General features: G+C 44.4%; 1 protein-coding gene across 3 annotated transcripts in view; it reads left to right on the top strand.

Moving 5' to 3' along the window:
• Positions 1 to 278: 278 nt before the first annotated feature.
• UPF1 (UPF1 RNA helicase and ATPase) overlaps positions 279 to 20,615 on the top strand; it is a 276,443-nt gene continuing 256,106 nt past the window's right edge. Inside the window, exon 1 of one of the 3 annotated variants that reach the window (XM_078669700.1) lies at positions 279 to 774. In XM_078669700.1, coding sequence (XP_078525826.1) covers positions 604 to 774 — 171 coding nt within the window. In that variant the 5' untranslated portion in view covers positions 279 to 603. The remainder of the gene's footprint in view (positions 775 to 20,615) is intronic. The other 2 variants (XM_078669698.1, XM_078669699.1) reach the window with 2 other exon arrangements.

Here is a 20,615-nt window from a genome sequence, read left to right as displayed (position 1 = left end):
ATCTTAAGAATAGCTGGACAAAAAAAACATGCAGGAGTATTAAAATTTTAACCAACCTAGTTTTTTATTGTAAGCTTTTTTCTTCATCGGTAATGTATTCACATTTAAAAAGATAAGATACACATATTATGTTTTTGAATTCTTTGCCGTATTTCTGCTGCTGTTCAGATATTTCTCTGTAGCGCTTGCGGGACTCCCACCATTCGAAGATGGTGCCCGGCTTCGCTTCCGCGCGGCCCTCCCGTGACGACAGCGACGCCGTGTGACACGGAGGACGCCGCAGCGCGCCTTGTCACTGCCACTTCCTGCGCGGGCCGCACTCTGCCGTCAGCGCTGCCTGAGCCCTCCCTCCTCCCGTCTCTGCCTCCGCCGCTGCCCGTTGGCCGCTCGCGCCGCTTCCTTTCAACCGTGCCCGGAGGTTCGGTGCCGTTTGTTGCCCTCCGCCCTCGCGAGCCTCCTCGCTCTCCTCTCCGGGCCGCGCCGGGCCGGTCCCAGCAGGCCTTTTAAAGAGGCTCCGATCCCCGCAGGGAGCAGCAGGCCGGGCGCACTCGCCACCCTCCTTCCGCAAGCCCGAGGACAGGCCCCAGGCCAGCCGCCGCCAGCATGAGCGTGGAGGCGTACGGACCCAGCTCTCAGACCCTCACCTTCCTGGACACGGAGGAGGCCGAGCTGCTGGGCGCCGACACCCAGGGCTCCGAGTTCGAGTTCACCGACTTCACCCTGCCCAGCCAGACGCAGACTCCGGGGCAGAGCCAGAACCAGCTGGACGGACAGGTTCGTGTGCCCTAGCTGTCACCTGAGTGCCCTCTCGCACTCCTCTTCCGCATTGCCCTGCTGCCTGCTCATGCAGTCTCCTCTTGAATATTTCATCAGTTTTATGCAATTTACTTAATGAATTTTGGAGTTTTAAGACACCTGCATTTTTAGAGAATCACACAATATGAACCAGATTAATAATTTATATTGGTATTAAATATTATTTACATTTGTTTCCCATCATTTGTATAGCAGCATAGAACTCATCTTGCCTGATTATTTTTTGTATTGTAAGAGTGGGTTGAATGTGTATCAGTAACTACCTGCCTGATAGTTTTGTTTATCTCTCACTTATACTCTTTTATGCCCTTTAAATAACACATTCAAATACCCAAAGCATGGTATTCAGTTAACGACCTCCGGTGGATGAAAACCTGATTATGCATTGCCATGGTTTGATTTAAAGACTTTCAGAACACCATTTATTTTCTTAGTGGTGGATGTAAACCTCACCTAACCATCCATTCTTGGGTAATTCCCATCTATGTATTTCGGGTATTATGTGAACTGTTAGAACAAAGTCTTATGTTATGTGAATTTGTAGAGCGCGGCGAATCACCTGTAAGGGTATCCAGGCGCTGAGGAGAGTTAGACCTGAGTGTGGAGGAGATCATGTTTGTTTTGTCTGCAAGAGCCATGTCTTGAGGTTGTTTCAGAAGTTCATGAGGAAGGGGGGGTTCCGAGGTGTTTTGGGAGGTTGATCCAGGTGTTGGCTGCAAAGTACGAGAGGGAGCGTCCTTCGCTTCAAGTCTTCTTGATGCAAGTGAGTTGTGTTCTTGCCTGGAACTCGGATCAAAGGTGTCTGGTGAGTTGTTAGTTGAGGCAAGCTGGACCAGTTTTGTGGACAGCTTTGTAGGCGTAGGTGGGTAGGTTGAACTTAAATTTTTCCTGGACTGGGACTAGTGGAGATTGTTGAGGTGTAGTTTTTTTGTGGGATGTTCATGGTGAGTCTGACCTGGCCTGGGTGTTCGGGGTGGTTTGGAGGTGGCGTAGGACGTAATGTGGGATTCCGATGTAGAGGGCATTTCCGTAATCCAGTCTACTTGTGATAAGAGCCTGGGTGACCGTAACTCTAGCGTTGAGTTGGATTCACTTGAAAACCTGTGCGTTTGTAAATGAGTGCACAAGCAGTTCAGTCAGGCCCTTAAGATAAAGGAAATTGGGTCCGGAATGGCCACTAAACAAGAGAGAATGTGTTAAGTTGACATCAGCAAGAAGCAGTTTTGTTAACATCCTATTTTGACAGGGTTTCTGCAGGATCTGCTCATCTTAGAAGTAGTTTGTTCAGGGTAAGGAGAAGATGGGCTGGTCCAGAGAAAAGCAGAGTTTTTTCACTGGTCGATTGCAGCGGTTTGTTTTTAGGTGGGACAGATGCCTTTCCACTTATAACATAATGTGGGTGAAATTATGAAGTTTACAGGTATTCTTGCTGTTTCTGTTGGCTAATGTAGGCCATTCTGAAGCGGACAGTGTTTTACCCATCAGACCATTTGCTTTTTTAGTTAAAATAACTTAATAGTGCTACATTTCACACTTTTGTGGATTCTAAAGCACTGCAAATAACAGAGGTTACTGGTATGCAATTGGTTCTATTGAATCTCAGAATGATGGACACTGCGTCTACTTTGCTGGGAGTAGAAAATTCCGCCTGCAGAACACTTCCTTGTTAGAGGCACAATCTTTTGCTTAGAGCCATCCTGCTAGCATTTTTAGTTATATGTACCTGATGACTTAACCTATACACGTCAAGTAATAAATATAGATTTTAGTCACTTCAAGTTTTCAAAAATATCAATGTTATCTCTTTGAAACCTTCAAATACTACTAAAGAGCTTGCGAGTTGCCCAAAATGCGGAAGCACATTTCTTAATAAAGTAGTAAGATACACCAACATGTCATACTTGAACTTGTTTCTACTCCAGTAGTTTTTCCAGATCCTTCATCAGACTTTTATTATTAAAGTGGTGTAACACCCGAGAGGTTATCCAATCTTACTGTTTTTTAAATAGCCCGAATATGGCAACATATTGTGAATTCAGCCTAAAACAAAGCCTGGCCCACATAATATGCACTTGGTGAATTAGTCGTTTTCATTGGTTCGTTTGTCACCTCTGACAAATCAGTTCATGAGTTAGATATTCAAGTAATAACCAGTGAGCAAAATATGTCTTATAGCAAACATCATGGTTTTAATGAAGAATGTATTGGTGTTTTTTTCTGGACTTAAAAAGCCTGATGGCAACCTTGTGCATTAGAAATTGTCTGTGGTATTGCAATAAAAGTTGTAAAAGAAGAAAAAACCTTCCCGTTCTTCTATACATTGACATGAAACTCTGAGGTACAACAAGGACATAAAACAGGTTTCAAGAGTTAGTAGTTAAAAATGTAGTGTAACTACTACTAGAAAGTTACACAACATTAATTAGAGTATGCTCTAGTCACTGAAAAATAATTTACAGTTCAACTTAAAAAAGTGTGAAATTCTGGTAGGAACCTAGAACTTAATGCCTGAATAGTCTCAGGGGATACCATAGTTTAAGATGATTCTGATACCTGCTTTATAATTATTTTGTTGTGAGCAATTTTTAAATATGTATTGTATAGTTGGACAGCACGTACAGTATCTTTTAAAGTTAGGAATATAAAAGCAATAATAGTTTTGTTAAAATGTGTTCATGTCCTTTACTTGTCTGGTTCATTTTTCAACTCTCATTCAGCGTTGTAAGACTATATTGGTCTCTTATCCCTTAAGGTATTCCACAAAAAGTGATTGTTCTCTTTACATTAATGATCTCTCTGTCAACACTATTGCCATTCAGGTCGTCATAAATCAAAATTCCTGTAAACAAGTCTACTGTACTGGAGACCTCCTCGGGGACTAGAACATTCAGCAGGCTTTGTCTATTGCCTCAGTGCCTAATGAAAGACATGGACGCTACTGCATGATGTTTTCTTTGCATCCACTGCAGCACAAAAGCACAGCCTGCTGGCAAAATGTTCATCTGAACTGTATTAAAGGTGCTTTCATCATTTTCCAATAACACTGCATGCCTGTGTCCCAAATCTGTAGCCGCCACATACACCAATGTCACAGAAGCCATTTAACTGGCTCTCTGTTGAGCTAAGCAAACTAACCCCGCTAAGCATGTCTCCTTTACAACTCTTCCTCGCATACAAGAGCTTGCCTACCTGTGCGAGTGCAGCTTGATAAGTTTTCTTGGCTGCCTGTAAAAGAGGCTCTCTTGCCTGGAGACTGGGTCTTATGCCTATAAGCATGACGAGAATGCATACTAGCGCAGTTCAGGTATGTGGAGTGACACGCTCTATGGGCAGCAGTGAACTGGAACTAGTTAAGTTACATATGCTGTCACAGCTCACAAGCACTGAGAGTACTCGCCATTGGAAGACTTGTGGTATGTAATCCTGATAGTATTTTAAAAAATTGCTTTCATTGTATGTGGCCAGAGTAAGAGTCCTATAAACATCACATAGTTTCTGGATATAGCAAACAGTGTGAATTGCACTAATACAATACAAATGGAAATCTGTATTGTGCCCTGGACGATGCAAGTCACCAATTGCCTTTTCGTCCTTGAAGGGCTCCTTACTGTTTGCAAATAGCTATTAGCTACTTCAGGATGTATAGTTCCCGACAAATTCTAAGTAAACGCAGTTCCTAGTAGACTGTTGCCATTAAACTGTTCAGTGTTTTTTTCACAGATTTATTTATTTATAAAGTTTTATATAGCGCAAACTTGATCCCGAAGGATATCAGAGTACTTTACAATTTGAGGTATGTTAGAAACAGTTGCATATTACATATAGATGTATATGCCTATCTTATCACTAATCCGTAGTTGCTGTGAAGCTGGCTAATCTCATAAATGGGGTATTCAATAGGTTTTTAAACATGTTTTTTTTTTACTACACTTGGTTCAAGGCCTTACTTGATTGATATCAGATCAATAAAAAGCAGCTGGTCTTTTTTTGTAAAGAAAAATACAGGCTTTTAATGTCATGTTTTTCTTTTGCCTGAATATTTCTGATAGGTCCCAATTTCACTATTCTAACCTGGGTGAAGTTCAGAAAGTATGTTAAATGCAGCTTAGTACAGATACACATTGCGTCTAGGGACACTGCCCTTCATCCCGACCGAGTTAAAGCCCATGTTCTTATTGCAAAGGTCATGGTTCATTGGATGCCCCTGACTGGTGCATTTTGATGCTGGAGTTCCCAAATTCTTTTTGGTCGACCATGGAATACAAGTGCCTCCGCAGTTACATACTTTTTTGACTATTTCTTTTTTGTCGTATATGAACAGAATGTTGGATGGTGATTTGAAAATTTAGAGTGATTGCATGAAATTGTTCACATGAAAACAGTTTGACAAGATATTGAATGCAACTAGTCTATACTTGTGTAAATCATAATTAAAATAGAGTTTTAAATGTCAACCAGTATTATCTCTTGTTAATGGCACAATAAGGTTGCCTGTTAACTAGAAATGATCCTCAACTTAATAAATGTATATTTTTTAAAACTATAACTGCAAAGGTGCTTATTTACAATGTGTAGCATTTGGGTGCTACATGGGATTAGGTGTATGTTGAATTCATGCTGCATATGTAGGATTTCACCTGAACGCACTTTGTTTATACTTAACCTAGTGTATGTTTGTTTCTTTCACCATGTACCCGAGGGTGCTGCTTCTCTAGTGTGCCTCATTTCTTGTAAGGAGCAGTAACCCGAGCAAGGTCAAATTATGATCTGTGTCATGCTGAAAGCTTGAATTACCTATTGTTTCCAGGTTGCTAAGTATACACCACTTAAAGTTGGTAGATCGTATCTATGCAGTCGTGAGACTGATTGTAATGGACAGCAGGGTTTTGATGCTGGCTTCATGACAATTTAAAAGGAGTGTAAAGCAACACCAATGTGTGCTGCCAATGTGTGCTGAAGTGTCTACATTTTTTACCCACTGAACTCTACAGTTATCATATAAATGTAAATGTTCATTTATGTGGGCCCTGTTTGTTCCTCAGACGTTTTACAACTCGCAGTGAAAGAGTAATATAACCAGAGGATTTACATGCCTACCTAATTCCCTTTGATTAGGATTGCATTTAACTTTCACATAATCCCCCTATAAAAAGGGCGTACAAAGTTGACATGTTGGAGTACCTACATATTGAAAATTAGAAATCTTCTATTTTCTTTGTAATTATTTTGCTCCCTCTTTAGGTAAATGAAATGGCTTCGCTTTGTCCCACTCATAGAACGTATACATTATGACTAATGTGTCTTACTTTGGACATGTCCCTGGTTTTGGGTTAAACGCCCCCTTTTAATGTTAACATCTATAAGAAATGAAGTCCTGATGCCACGCAGAATGTATTGAAATCAATCAGTAGATTTATAGAGTGCTTCTTGTCACCAGTGAGGGTATCCAAGCGATGGCAGGATCCATTTTGAAGTCATTAATTTTAGTAAATGGAGGAATTCCACAAATTCTGGAAACTTTTGTCTTTAGCAAACGTCCACATAGTGCTTCTCTCAACACCATAGGCACATACGCTTTAGTCACATAGAATATTGCAAGTGATTGTGACTGTTTGGGTGTCATAAATTGAGGAGGCAAAATGTAAACTGCGTCAAGGTCTTGCGGATTCTTTTGGCCCGAACTATCTTTTTCACAGTGCTCAATGGAGCTCCATTAATTTCTTAGAGTACTGCCCATTTAAAGTTTTAGGGAAGGGTCAAAAATACAATGCAACACATTATTTGAAAAGTGTTTGGGTTTCTTTTGTGCAAACCTAGAAATGATGCCTAGAACTCTTTAGTAATAAGTGCCTTTATGCCATACGTTGTTTATATGTGGTCCATATGCAGGGCAAAGGGAGCGGTTACAGACTGTAGAAATGAGTACAATTCCTCAACAAGGCAGAATGTTGGGATAACTAACTGCAGATGTAGTTGAATAGAATCTTTAAGTTTGTGAGAAATCATTTCACCTTTACAAGGCACATTTTGGAAGATTTCTTTCTTTTTAAGTATCTGGTTATCTTCGGTTCCTTAAGTCTATGGGCACATTTAATTGTGATGAACATCAAACCTAGAAAGGAAAATCATTCTTCTAGAATTTTCTTATCGATGTTGGCACCTCAGTAGTAATTATGCGTATTGGCTATAAGAAAGATCACAATTGAAAAATAAAGAGGAAGTTTAATTTGGGGGAAATATTCTTGATTGCATTTGACATGTGGACTGTCTTTTCAGTGTTGCATGAAAGTTGCAGACTATATTCTGGCATACTTGAAATCTGTCACTCAGTACTAATTACTGACATTCTCTATAGAAATAGCACAGTCCTATTGTGTATGCTAGATGAAAAAGCAGTGGCACATAGAAATAAAGTCTTTACCAGTTTTTATTGCTAGACTACTTGTACATCTGGCAGGCTTTTTCTTCCAGTACAAGAATGCACATTGTGTTATCATGCAAGCACCTCTTTAGAATGCCACATGGTCTCACTCATAGTATTTAGTGCACTATTAAATAAAAGCTGGGAATTCATTTTTCCGTGATATATATCGTAAAACATCGAGTTTATCATATTCCTTCTTAAGAAAAGCACACTTTTTCCAGTCACTCATCAGAAGGATTCCCCCCAAAATTGAACCATTATAATTTTTTTCTTTCTCTATTTAAATCGAAAGGTGACAAGTGTCAGTTTGTGTTGTATTGTAGTTTTCATTTTTGACACATTTTCGACACATCATTTTCTTCATGTTTATCATAGCCTCCAGTGATGGATAATATGAATCCTTGTTACAAATTCTATTTACATGTGATAGTTTCATATAATTTTTATTACACATGAATAATTTTCATGCTTAGTGTACTGTGTGCTTGTACATCAGATCGTATTCCAGTTATTATAACTTGTTTCAGATGCATCACTTCAAAACTAATTCCATAAAACGCTGTTAATCACTGGCTAGTGTTTGTGGCCGACTCACTTTCCTCCTTCACTATGGGGAATAAGTGTTATGTTTGAAATTTGGTGAGGTTATCTGAATGTAAATATTTTATTTCTTTATTCTGACCAAAGCATGTATTTATTATTAATTAAATTTATATTGGGCACCGCTACCATAACAGGGTTTCCCGGCGCAGGTAGATGGAGTACTGTAACTGAGTAACCAGACGACTCATTATTGAGAAAAGAGCCGGGTCTTAAGGTCTCGCTGGAACCTGAGATAACACTATTCCTGCTTCATAGAACAAGGAAGAGAATTCCATAGTCTGGGTCCAAGGAACGCAAAAGAACGACCACCCATTCTAGATAGTCTACAACTAGATGTTACCAAGTTGCCCTGAGTAGCTGAGCGTAAAGGACGGGAAGGGACATAGGGATGGACAATCTCCTTAAGATAAAGAGGGGCAGACCCTTGGTTGATTTTAAAAATAAGACAGTGTCTTAAATTTAATCCAACTCAATGCGGAGCCAGTGTAAATCCCACAATACCTAGAGTATTTAGGATCATGCAAGTCTTTACCGCTTTTCATCAGTTTGTGGTGGTTCTGGGTGAGCCTTTTTCTTGAAGGTTTATCTGGAGCTTTGACTAAGGAGTGGGAATTTAGAAGGAAACGCCACCTACACAGGACTTTCAGCATGACAGAATGGCTGGGAGAGTCGCTATTCGGAATCTGTGCATTCCTTTTCGGGGCTAACTGTGAATGTCCAATTAAAGGAGAATGTGCCTCTTACCAGGATAGCCAGTTTGAAGTCCTAGACAATCTTGGGTGAGATACATGCTGTTTTAAAGGTATCTTTTATAAAGTATGACCAGCCAAGTTGTCGTGATTCTATGTGCCTGGGTGTAGAAGTTGCTTGGTGGCCACGTTCTGACTTCACTGATTTCAGTTGGTAGGTAGAGAGGGGGAGTTAAGGTTCAGTCTGTTGGAGTAAAGTAGGTGCCACAGAACCACAGCAATGGTGGCTTGCTCCTTTGATGGAATCCTAAATGTGGCGCAGACTTTAAAAGGCACTTGAATAGACTGTGGCACACATAGAGGTTGAGTATGTAAAGACTTCCAGGTTCCTCACTTTCAATGAGGGGGTTGGTGAGTGTTGTAGTTTCTAATGCCAAATAGTAGTTGATGCTGCTTTTCCCTGCAAGCTTATTTGTCGTCGTTTTAGTAGAACAAGAGCAACCCACCAGCCGAGGTGAACCTGTCTATGCAGTTATTACAGACAGGTGATTGCTATGAATCTCATTTGACCTAAAGGCAAAATATGCAGTGAAGTCATAGTTAGCAATAAGTGCTCATCTGTACATCACAACTCAAACAGTTATTTTGTCCTTGAACAAAAGATCCAACCATTGTCTCAAAAAAAGTGTGCAGTGTCCCCAGTGACAATGTTTGTATCGTACAGTGTAGGGACTTAAGTGAGTGAGTGTACACATTTGAGACAAGCTGGTGGAACACCTTTGTAAGAAGCGTGCAAAAGAGGTGAAGGGTGCCAAAAGAGGCTGAAGGAAATGGTGTAGAATTTGTTGATGAAGTACGGGTAAGTTGAGCCCAAGTTGGTACCTTGTATTCTGATGTTCCGTATCTGTAGTAGTATGAGGTGATGTTTGGCATCCATGCTAGAGGAGAGGTTCATTAGTAGGAGAGTGGTGACAGTTGTCCGCAGTGCTTAGTTATATCAGGCAGCTGTTATCTTTCAGGAAGGAGATATAAGTGAAGACTGAACTTGGAAGTGTTTCATTGGATGAAAGTGACTAGGAGCGCAGCATGGATTGGTACCTAGAGAATCAGAGGATGGTGTGTTGATGTGCTTTTGGATTTACAAAGTCTAAAATGCTTTTGCGTACTTCCGTTAATAGGCATGCTACTTCAGGGTTGCTGCAGGTACGATAAAGCCAGTTTTTGCGATACCTTTGTAAATTGTGGAGCGACATTGGAAAGGCATCTTGCTGCTATACTACCCCCCCCCCCCTTGTCTTTTTCATGATTCCATTCTCTATGTCCCAAGAGTTTTATGTTTGATGGAAAACTTCAGATATTAAGTTGATTTTGAGGTTGTGGCAGAGTAGGGAGCTGAAGGTAGCAGAGAAACATACAGAAATGTCATTCAGTGTTATTATTGAGAAATTTCTTCTGAGGCCTGTGAGTATTTTGGTGTTGGAGATTTGAATGGATGGGTGATATGGTTTTCCTACTGGTCATTTTTCTATTACAGTGATATGGTGAGGCAAAGATGATATTGAGGATATACCTGGATTAATGTGTGACCAGACAAAAGTTGGTGGCAGTTCAAAGATTTTTTAATTCAAACAGACGTTTAGTTGATTCAACTATTGGTTCCACAGTATGCAAAGGTTGATGCTATAGATGGTATGGAGGAAGGTGTCTAACTTGTTTGGAGGGACTTGTAGAGTGGTAAGAAGGTAGGAGCAGAGGCGACCCTTTTTTCTTTTGCTGAAAGCTAGTAATTTAATTGTTCTCAACTTAATAGTTTACACTGCAGTTGGCTTGCAGTTCGGTGTCTTGAGATTAAAGTGCAACATGGATCATCTAGCAGTTAGTTTAGATTTCTTCACTGTTTTCTGGTATCTTTGTTGTGTAAACACCTGTCCCTCCCTTGAGTTCATAGATTCTGATGGCAGCAGCATCCGGTAGTAGTCTAATGGCCAGTAGTGGCTCAAAGGTTTTGGGTTTGTGTGAGTGAAACTGATTGCTTTGTTTGATTCTGTCAGCGATTCACAAGCCAGTTTTTTGTCACGTTTCCAGGGCAGTACATTGATACTGGAAAAAAGGCAGCAGCGATATAAGAGCACATAAGGAAAACATTCAGTATTAGGAAAATGGCATATTCTTAGAGCAGTGAACAACCCATTTATGTAAGAGTCCCCATAAAGAATAGAACGTCGCTTCAGGGTATTTCCATCAAGTAGTGACACTTTGCAATGGTGTAGGAAAAGCTGGTGCTTGGAAGTTCGACTTAGGTGTGTTTGGAGTGTGGAATGTGGTCTTAAAATAAAGGGAATAATTCTAATAAGGAGAATCTTAGAGAAGTTTTAGGAAGATGGTTCCCACATCCTTCAGCTGTTTACTACCAGTGACGTGCAAGTCAGTCCTCAAGTGTTACTTTTAGGGCATGTCCAACAGATGTTTAAGTGTGGGAGGCCCTTTTGCAAATTCTGTCAGGAACATTAAGCTTTGGTTGATGATGAAATAAATGTCTGGGAATAATAGTGTATTCTGAGCCAAAGTCTAGACCAACTTATTTAATTTATCTTCATTTCATCTCCATCTAATGGTCACTGAGCCAGAAACAGTCAGATCTTTGAGGAATACTCCTTGGTTGCTCATGTCCTAAGTGAATGAGAGAGAATGGGATGGTCTTTTCAGAATTTGGGATGAGGTGTGTTGAGATGAAATAATTATAGATAATATATGTGTAACTTAATTTTGCGCTGGTTGGTGATAGTGATTTAAGGTAAACCATTGCTGCAGATTGGCCTCTTTCAGATTTTGTGTCACCACATGAATGTCTGGCTTTTCACATATTTCACTTTTTCACGGTGTTTGCTTAACCAGAGGAAGCCAGGATTACTGGTGGGAACTCAAAGGAAGCATTGCAGTGAGTAAAGAATGATCAGCGTTATCATTTTTCAAACAGTCAGTTAGTCCTCTCCGAGATTTAAGAAAGCCAATTTGAAAGTTACATTTAATGGACTCCCACAGAGACAGACAATTGGTTGCCAATGTCAAAATATTTGGAGAACAAGATATAGTTCTAGGTGTACCTATGTTTTGTTTACATTTTAATTTAAGCGTGGGGTGGCAGATTATCCCCTCACTAATACCTTATCTTCATTTTATTCTAATGGACAGAACTTGATGTGACATCACATCATTTGACCTGTAAATGTTAACACTAGAACAAGGTTAGCGAACCTTACTTGGATACTTGTTTTCCTTCGTTCCGCAGTATACATTTACCTCCTGCTGAAGGACATTTTTGTCTGAAATGCATTGAGGATTTGATATTTATTTGAGGGGGATTTATGGATGAGGATTTAATGGTAAATAAAAATGTTTTAATCCATTAACATCACCATTTGAAGAAAAAATAAAACAAATATTGAAAAAAGACTTTGATAAACGTTTTACCTTTTGATTAGAAATTGCTGAACCCCTGCCGGGACCCAAAGGTGTCCCAGGGGGACACTGTACTAACCTTAGTCAGTGCATCATTGGCAAGTATTGAAGACACTCTTAATCAATGACTAACACCCTGTTGGCACCCAACATAGCTACGGAGCAATTTACTCTGATCACATAAGGGAGTGCGCAGATTATTCATGTGGTAGTTAACTCTCGTTTTATACTTGTGCCAACTGTGTGTCAGCGTTGTCCTTTCTTCCACCCAGTTTTCCTTTCCAGGGCACCTGACCGTGCGAGTGAGCACTGGAGAATCCATCATCCCGTACTAATCTGACTGCTGACCTTGGCTCAAAACATTGACTCTCCACCCTAGGTGTAATAAGATTCCTTTTCAGGCAACATATTAACTGTGCTTTGCATGATCCCAATGTCCTAATCACCCCCAGACACATGGTGCTATAGACCTGTACATAAACTGTCGCCAGGCCTTATTTTCAAATTACTTTCTCCCTTGAAGGCAGTGAGCCTGGGAATTCTTCACTAGCCCACGTATTCAGTCTCCCTAAGCACAATGTGTATTGTTTCTTTCTAACTGAAGAAGAAGCTTAAAAACCAAAACAGGTGCATTATCCCGGTGAAAGATGTATCACAACCGAGTAAAATGGTTATGAATTTATGCTGTTTTCACTTATAACATAGACTAGGTTCAGATTTTGCCCAGCATCAGTTGCATTTATTTTTAAGATTGCCACAAATGGATGAATTTTCACATTATAAATTGTAAGCTGGCTAATAAAAATGGGGTACCCATGGGTTTGGCCTTAGATATGGTGAACTTACATAAAGTTGTAAATTTGCGAGTAGTAACAAGCACTTGCATTCCTGTTCTCCCCCTTATTGCACTTCATCTTCAAGTAGGTGGAAACGTTTGAAAGTGATCTTGTCACCACCTGTTTCTTAATGAGGGATGGAAAGAGTTCTAGAAAACAAAAAATCATTTTAGTTTCGAGAAAGTGATGGGACACAGTTTTTAAGCGATGGGGGAATGCAGGGAAACTACTTGGAATGAGCCTCAGCGGGACTCATTCCAAGTACTTTCCCTAACGTTCCCCCCATTGCCTTAAAACTATGCCCCATTCTTTTTTTTGGGCCAGGATCGAAAAAGTAAAGTCAGGGAGTAGTTTGGCAGACTGATTTCTACTGTAATTGTATTTCCACACTAGGAAAGCTGGAAGGTAAGGGTGGCACTTTTATTGTGGAAGCAGGAAATTTTCCTACTTTTTCACGAGGCGACAGCAGCAGACAGTGCAGGTTTAGATGTTAATTAAAAGAAATAATCTTTCTAACATATTGCAAGTACATGAACACCTTTACTTGTCAGACAAAAACGTGTGAATAGAGGAGGAATGTACACTACCCTGCACAAGAGATCTCCTTTACATGTAGCATACTTTACAAATGAGCACAAACACATACACACAGGATTTCCCAAGACAAACGCACAGTGGAGATCGCGTTTTCATTGTTCTGGCACAATTGGTTTTCCTCCCAAAATTGTGGAGATTTTAATACTACCAGCATTATGGTGTTGTGCTAAGCAAGAAAGTTTCAGGTTCACAATCCTAAACAAGAACGTAGCTTGTAGCAATATTGCCAAAGTATCTGCTACGCTTGACATTTTCTAATGCATGCCCAGTATTTCTACTGACCTGAAGGGCCTAGGAAGATTCGTATTGTAATTCAAGAATATCCGCGTTGTTCCCATTTACAACACATTTTAAAAAGAAGCCTACATTAGATTGACCCTCTTGAAGTCGTTACAGAATCATGCTTCGTTACTTCCAACATAATTAACCTTTTTGCTGTTGCCTTCACAAATGCTTAATAATCCTGCATGTGTGTATATAGACATTCATTCATTCTGTATAAGTAGTTTCTTTCGTACTTAGTGTTGTTTGTTTTAATGACAATGGTATTCTCTTGTTAACCTTCACCATTTCGTAGATAGTTCCTCCTGTTGGCCATGCAAGTAACACCTCATTGTCAACGGTAAAATGACTTGGTGTAATGTTTATATTTGTAAAATCAAAATGTAGAGCTGACCCATAGTACTCCCAATGGACTGAGCAAGCTCAATCGTAATACAGAAAATGCTGGCTGGTATTGTATGTGCAACATCTTAGTGATTTTTGAGAGATCCCTAGACTAAAGTAGCCAGACCATGTGAAATGGTCATTACGCCCAGTCTACAATTGGAAAGAATATGTTCTTACTAATAATGTTTGCATCTTTAGTAACTCATCGCAGCCAGCTAAGTAAACCTAAATGTGGTAATAAGTCCAAAAACCCAAATGAACTTTGTCACTTATCAAATAGAAAAAACATAACAGCTGTGGCTCTTGTAGACTAACACAGACGGAGATGTAGTTGTATTTATTGTAGTTTACTTTAACTGGATCCTGCTACTAAGCCTGTCATATTTTGTGTAAAGAGGGAAGAAGTTCAATATATGCTGAGCATATTTTTCATGTAGTCGAATCAGTCATTGAGGGAGGGTCAGACATATAGCTATGCGATCTGATACTGTAAATATGCACTATGAAGCTGCCCTGTTGCTTAGTGACGCTGTTTAATCCCCATCATCCACATAGACCATTTGGCGCACTGCTGCAACAGACCATTCCGCCCCAGCCATTGAACATTTTAGCTTCAAACTCCAAACAGACTGCTAGTCGACTATCAGAGGCTCTCTTTCGCTACCGAATCCCTTGGACTGTGCCCCAGCTTCTCCAACCTCATAGTCTCCGAAGACTAAATTTTCCTCTGCGACCTCAGCGACACCAACACATCCAACCTCCTTGACAGCGTGAATAACATCTGACTCACCCAGCTTGTCCACGACCCCACACACATCGCTCGACACATACTGGACCCCATCTTCACCTCCAGTAACCCTGTCAAATACAGTCACATCACTGAACTCACCTGGACTGACCACTCTGTCCTCTACTTACACATCTCCCTACCTTGCTGCCCAGCACTCCTCACTGCAGCTGGAACAACGTATCACAGACCCAATGGACCGACTCCTTCAACACCTCCAACCGAGACTGTGCCACTAACCTGGACCAGGGTGTCAAGACCTCCAACTGCATCGCCTCTATCAAGAACAACTGACACAGGAGATCTGCCAAACAAGCCAACTGGTGCACCGAACAACTGAGATCAGCAAACGACTGGAAAGCCGATGGTGCTCAAACAAGTACACCTCTTACAAGACTGCCTTCAAGACCTCCCTCAACCTATACCATTGTCTGCTGAGAGCGAGTAAGAACACCGCCGTAGCTGGTCTCATCAAATTCAGCTCCAACCACAGCAAATAACTCTTCATTGAGTTTTCAAACCATGCAGCCACAGCGAACAACATCATCCACTCTCGGGGACTTTGCGATAAGCTTGCCACCTTCTTCTACGACAAGATTGCCCCATGTACAAAAAGCTTAGACATCCTCAACCTACACGCCCTCACCACAACCAGCATACACCAACTGACCACATGGAACCAGCTCACCACTGACTACATAAACTCTGTTCACTCAGGAGCTCCCACAGGCCCTTGTCCTCACAACATCTTGAAAACTGGAAGCCACTGACCAGCTGCGAGCTCACAACTTTAATACCCACTTCCATCTTCCCTGAAGACTGAAAACACGCTGTAGTCAACCCGCTACTTATAAAACCATCTTCCGATCCCCACATCTCAAACAAAACCTTTTTAGGTCTCGCCTGTCGATGCGCATGCGCATCGAGCAAGCGAGACTATAGGGGCTCATCTACTCTTTATCTAACTTGCAAGGAATCGTGGCGATTCCTTGCAGTGCCCGTGACTTTTAAGCTCAATGCGCATGTGCATTGAGCTTAAAAGCGCGTGCACAGCCGCCCGCATTCCTCCGACACCTTTGAAGTGAAGCTTAGCTTCACTTCAAAGGCCCGGCTTCCACGGCCGCCAGGCCACATCAAAGGCTTCCCCAGCACTGCCCCGCCCATCAATCACCCTCCCACTGCCACCCCCCTCCCTCTCCATATGGTGCGCCTCAGGCCTCTGAGCCGTCCCTATGCTCCCCACCCACCCCCATCCTTCACACCCTTTGTCATTACTTCGGCCCCGAGCCCGAGCCACCCCTACGCTTTGAACAGCATTTTCTCCCTTAGCGTGGAATTTCAAAAATCTTTTTGTAGCTATGTAATTCTGTAGTAGGGGATCTCTGTGTATAGTCATAATCTAGTGAATAGTCCCGCCCATGTGCGTGGACCCCGGAGCAATCAAAAATAATCTCTTACAGTGTCAAAAAATGCAGAAAATGCATAGACACTTAAGAGAGAATTTAAAGACAGATAATGCAGCCAAAAGGCTACACTGTCCAGTACTTCAACTAGAAATTCCACCATAAAATCCACAAAACAGCAAAGCCTGTACAGATTTCCCTTGCTTAACAGCAAAATCCCTCAGGAATGATAGAGAGAAGAACCTGGACAGACAAGCCCCATAGGCTGCCATTATGTGGCTTAATTAGGATACTGTGCCTTTAAGGAACCTTCCAGAACCTTCTCTCAGTATCCCAGAATGCATAGCAGGTCCAACTTAGCCTCAGTTCTTTTTTCCGGCTCCTGCAAGCAGGACCCTGGAGCATTGAGCTCTCCTCCCTTTTCAAGGGTTTTGTTGGTGTTTTTACACTGAATTCGATTTTTGGTACTTTTAAAGTACTTTGGTGACTTTCTTTCTGTGTTTCTGCACTCTTTTTTTGTCCATAATGCCTGCATTATTCGATAAATGCCCTGAGTGCTCAAGAAAGAAGGCCAGGTCAGACTCCCATGAGGTCTGTATTCTCTGCCTTCCCTCTTCCCACATTCCTGAGGAGTGTGTGATCTGCAGAAGCTTCTCTGGAAGAACCCTGAAGGAGAGGAAGAAAATCAGGCTTCAGGGACTTGAGGAGAGAAAGTTGAAGGCACGAGGTGGGTCAGGAGGGGCTCCTTCTACCCATGCTGAGGCCTCTGGGGGGCTCCCCAGGGGCAGGAAGACCAGCCCTCGCCCAAGGTCTCCGTCTGGGTCAGTTGCGCTGACCACGACGTCGAGGGGACGGTCAACGGCCAGTTCCAGGTCTCCCCAGGGCTCTGGGTCGAGAAAACGTCGCCCGTCGACGTCGAGGAACGTGTTCCGGCCGCCGTCGAAGCCGGTGTCGATATCCTCGTCGTCGCTGTCGGCGTCGAGTGGTCGACATCGGAGGGCCCGGCGTCGGCGCTCGCCGTCGAGGCGACACCGCCGTTCGCCGTCGAGGACATCGTCGTCGAGGGGATCCTCGTCGTCGAGGTCGCCGTCGAGACGGAAGGCGTCTCCGGCGCCGAAGAGGTCGATGTCGAAGCATTCCAAAAGACCGACGTCGAGACGGTCAAGGAGATCGACGTCGAGAAGGTCAGAGAGGTCGACGTCGAGAAGGTCCAAAGGGTCGACGTCGAAGCGATCCAAGAAGTCGACGTCGAGGCCGGCGAAGAGGTCGAGGTCGCCGTCGAGGCACCATCGCCCGTCGTCGAGGTTTCGTGGCTCGTCGATCTGGTCGGGGTCGACGTCGAGACGGAGACACGGTTCGACGTCGAGAAGTGTGATTCGGTCGACGCCGAAGGACCGTTCGACGTTGAGGGGACATCGGTCGTCGTCTGGACACCGGTCTTCAACGTCTGGAGGTCCTAAGGACAGGCCCAGGACTGTGGGGGGCTCCCCACGCTCTGGAAGAGATGGTGGCTCGCCGGGACCGGCGCATTCCGGGGTGGATACTCCGATGAAGCCGTCTACACCTCCTCCGCGGCCTGCTGTGCCGAAGGGTCCTCCTCCGAAGGCCCCTACCCCACCTCCGAAGCCGGCTCCGCGGGACCCGCGTCCGGTTGCTCCTCCACCCCCGATCCCACCGAGGGCGGTGTCGATGCCTAAGTTTCCGACGCCTCCGAAGAAGACTCCTAAGAAGCCTAGAGCTCCTGACCCTGGGAGGCCGAAGGAGCGTCCGAGGCCCAAGAGGTCGAGGTCTCGCTCGGGGAGACGGGACAGATCAAGGAGTGGCCGTGGATCTTCCTCACGATCCAGGCGTCATCACAAGAGACGTCGGTCCAGGTCACGTTCTCCATCTGGGACCCGTTCCTACTCGCCCACGCTGTCCGATTCGCCGGAGACTAGGGTGTCTCCGATAGACGATATAAGCACATTTCAGGAGGTTCTCCTGCGTGGTGCGGCGAAGTTGGGCATTGAGGTTGAAGCACCTACGGCTTCTACCTCGGTGATATTTGAGACTTTACACAAAAGTCACTTGTCTCGCCCCCTGTTACCTCTGGTGCCGGGGCTCCTTGAGCCCGCCGAACAGCTATTCCTGACGCCGGCAGCGGTGAAATCTGTGCCTTCCAGGATCCTAAAAAAGTACAGGGCTCCGGACTCAGACCCAGCCTTCTTGAGGAAGGACCCGGTACCGGATTCAGTCATCGTGACTGCTGCTCGGAAGCTTCATGCCACCTCCCCTGCGTCCACGGTGCCTCCGGACAAGGAGAGCCGGTGGATCGATTCTGCTGGTCGCAAGGCGTGTGGGACATCCGCCTCGTCCATGAAGGCCGCCAGTGACTCGGCTTTGCTGGGACGTTACGACCGGTCCCTGTGGGACTCGATGGAGCAGTTCGCAGACCTCGTCCCTCGAGACCGCAAGGAGGACTTTGTGGAGATCGTCAAGGAGGGGATGCTGGTCTCTAATCAGGCCATCGGCGCCGCAGCGGACATATCATTGCTGTCCGCGCACGGATATTGCCACGGGATTCACCAGAGACGCCATGCTTGGCTCAGGTTGACGTCATTGAAACCGGAAGCACAGCAACGCGTGGCGAATCTCCCGTTTTCCGGAGATACCCTCTTCGGGAAACACGCGGATGATGAGATGGCCAGGATGAAGGCCGAAGCGGAGACCCTGACGGCAGTGGGCTTGGAGAAGCCCAAGGAAAAGAAACCCTTCCGACAGTACCAACGTCGGTTTGGGTCGCAGGGTCGTGGAAGGGGGCAGTCTGCTGGACAACATCAACAGCAGCAGCAGCAGCAGCAGTACAGGCGGCCCTTCCAGAAGCGACAGGGTGGTAGAGGTCGTCAACAGTCCTCTACCGCGACCAAGGGCCCGGCCGGGTCCCGTCCCTGAGCTGTTACTTCCCCCTCGTCCGTTACCCGCTCCGGTGGGGGGAAGCGTTCAATTTTTTCTGGCAGAGTGGAGAAAAATTACTCAGGACAAGTGGGTGCTGAATATTGTTTGCAATGGATACAGTCTACGTTTCACCAGCCCTCCTCCATCGATTCCTCCCGTCAGCTCGCAGTATCAACTGCACGAGCTTCAGGCGGAGGCGGACGTTCTGCTAAGGAAAAGGGCGATCGAAGACGTACCTCTGTCTCAAAGAGGAAGAGGTCTGTACTCTCGGTTCTTTCTTGTCCGCAAGAAGGACAAAAACGAGTTCAGGCCCATTCTGGATTTGCGGCAGGCAAACAAGTGGATTCGCAGAGAAAAGTTTCGCATGCTGTCGTTGCATCAGATCTACCCTCAGCTGCAACGAGGAGACTGGATGTGTGCCATAGATCTACAGGACGCATACTTCCACGTGCCCATTGCATGCAAACACAGAAAATTTCTGCGCTTTCAAGTCGGCACCAATCACTATCAGTACACGGTGCTACCCTTCGGACTGAAGTCTGCACCCAGGACATTCTCAAAATGTATGGCAGTGGTAGCGGCACACCTGAGGAAGAACAAGGTGTTTGTCTACCCGTACCTGGACGATTGGTTGATCAAAGCCTCCTCCTTCTCGGAAGCTCAAGCACACTTCCAGAAGACGTGCGTTCTCTTGAACAAGCTGGGGTTGCACATCAACATGTCCAAGTCGGTCCCGATTCCGGTGCAGTGCATCCAGTACTTGGGGGCCTCCATCAATACGCTGTCAGCAAGCGTGTCTCCTTCGGAAGAGCGACGTTTATCACTCGTTCGGAAGGCTCAGGCTCTCATGAAAACTCCGTCTACGACTGTGAGAACGGTGTCTTCTCTACTGGGATCGATGGCCTCTTGCATCTTTCTCACTCCTCACGCACGGCTACAGATGAGACCTCTGCAGGAGTGCTTGGAGGATCAGTGGGACCAGAGGAGAGGTTCTTGGGACGACAGGATACGACTGTCTCTACATGCTCTTCAGTCTCTGAAGTGGTGGTGCTCGAAGGAGAATCTCCTCAGAGGCGTTCCCTTCCACAAGGACATTCCCACGCAGACCATCGTGACGGATGCGTCTCTCCAAGGTTGGGGGGCGCATTCCGGAGACCTGCAAATTCAAGGGACGTGGTCCCCGACGGAGTCCACGTACCACATCAATTTCCTGGAACTGAGAGCTGTTCACTTGGCACTGAAGGCCTTTCATCCGTCCTTTCAGACCAACTCTCTGCTTGTTCAGACGGACAACACGACGACGATGTATTACCTCAACAAGCAGGGGGGCTCGAGATCGCGCACTCTGTCGCAGGAGGCGCAGGCGATCTGGCACTGGCTTCTGGCTCGAGGACTGTC

Source organism: Lissotriton helveticus, chromosome 12, assembly GCF_964261635.1.
Source record: "Lissotriton helveticus chromosome 12, aLisHel1.1, whole genome shotgun sequence".
NCBI classification, from domain to species: domain Eukaryota; kingdom Metazoa; phylum Chordata; class Amphibia; order Caudata; family Salamandridae; genus Lissotriton; species Lissotriton helveticus.
This window is presented reverse-complemented; position numbering and strand designations above follow the sequence as displayed.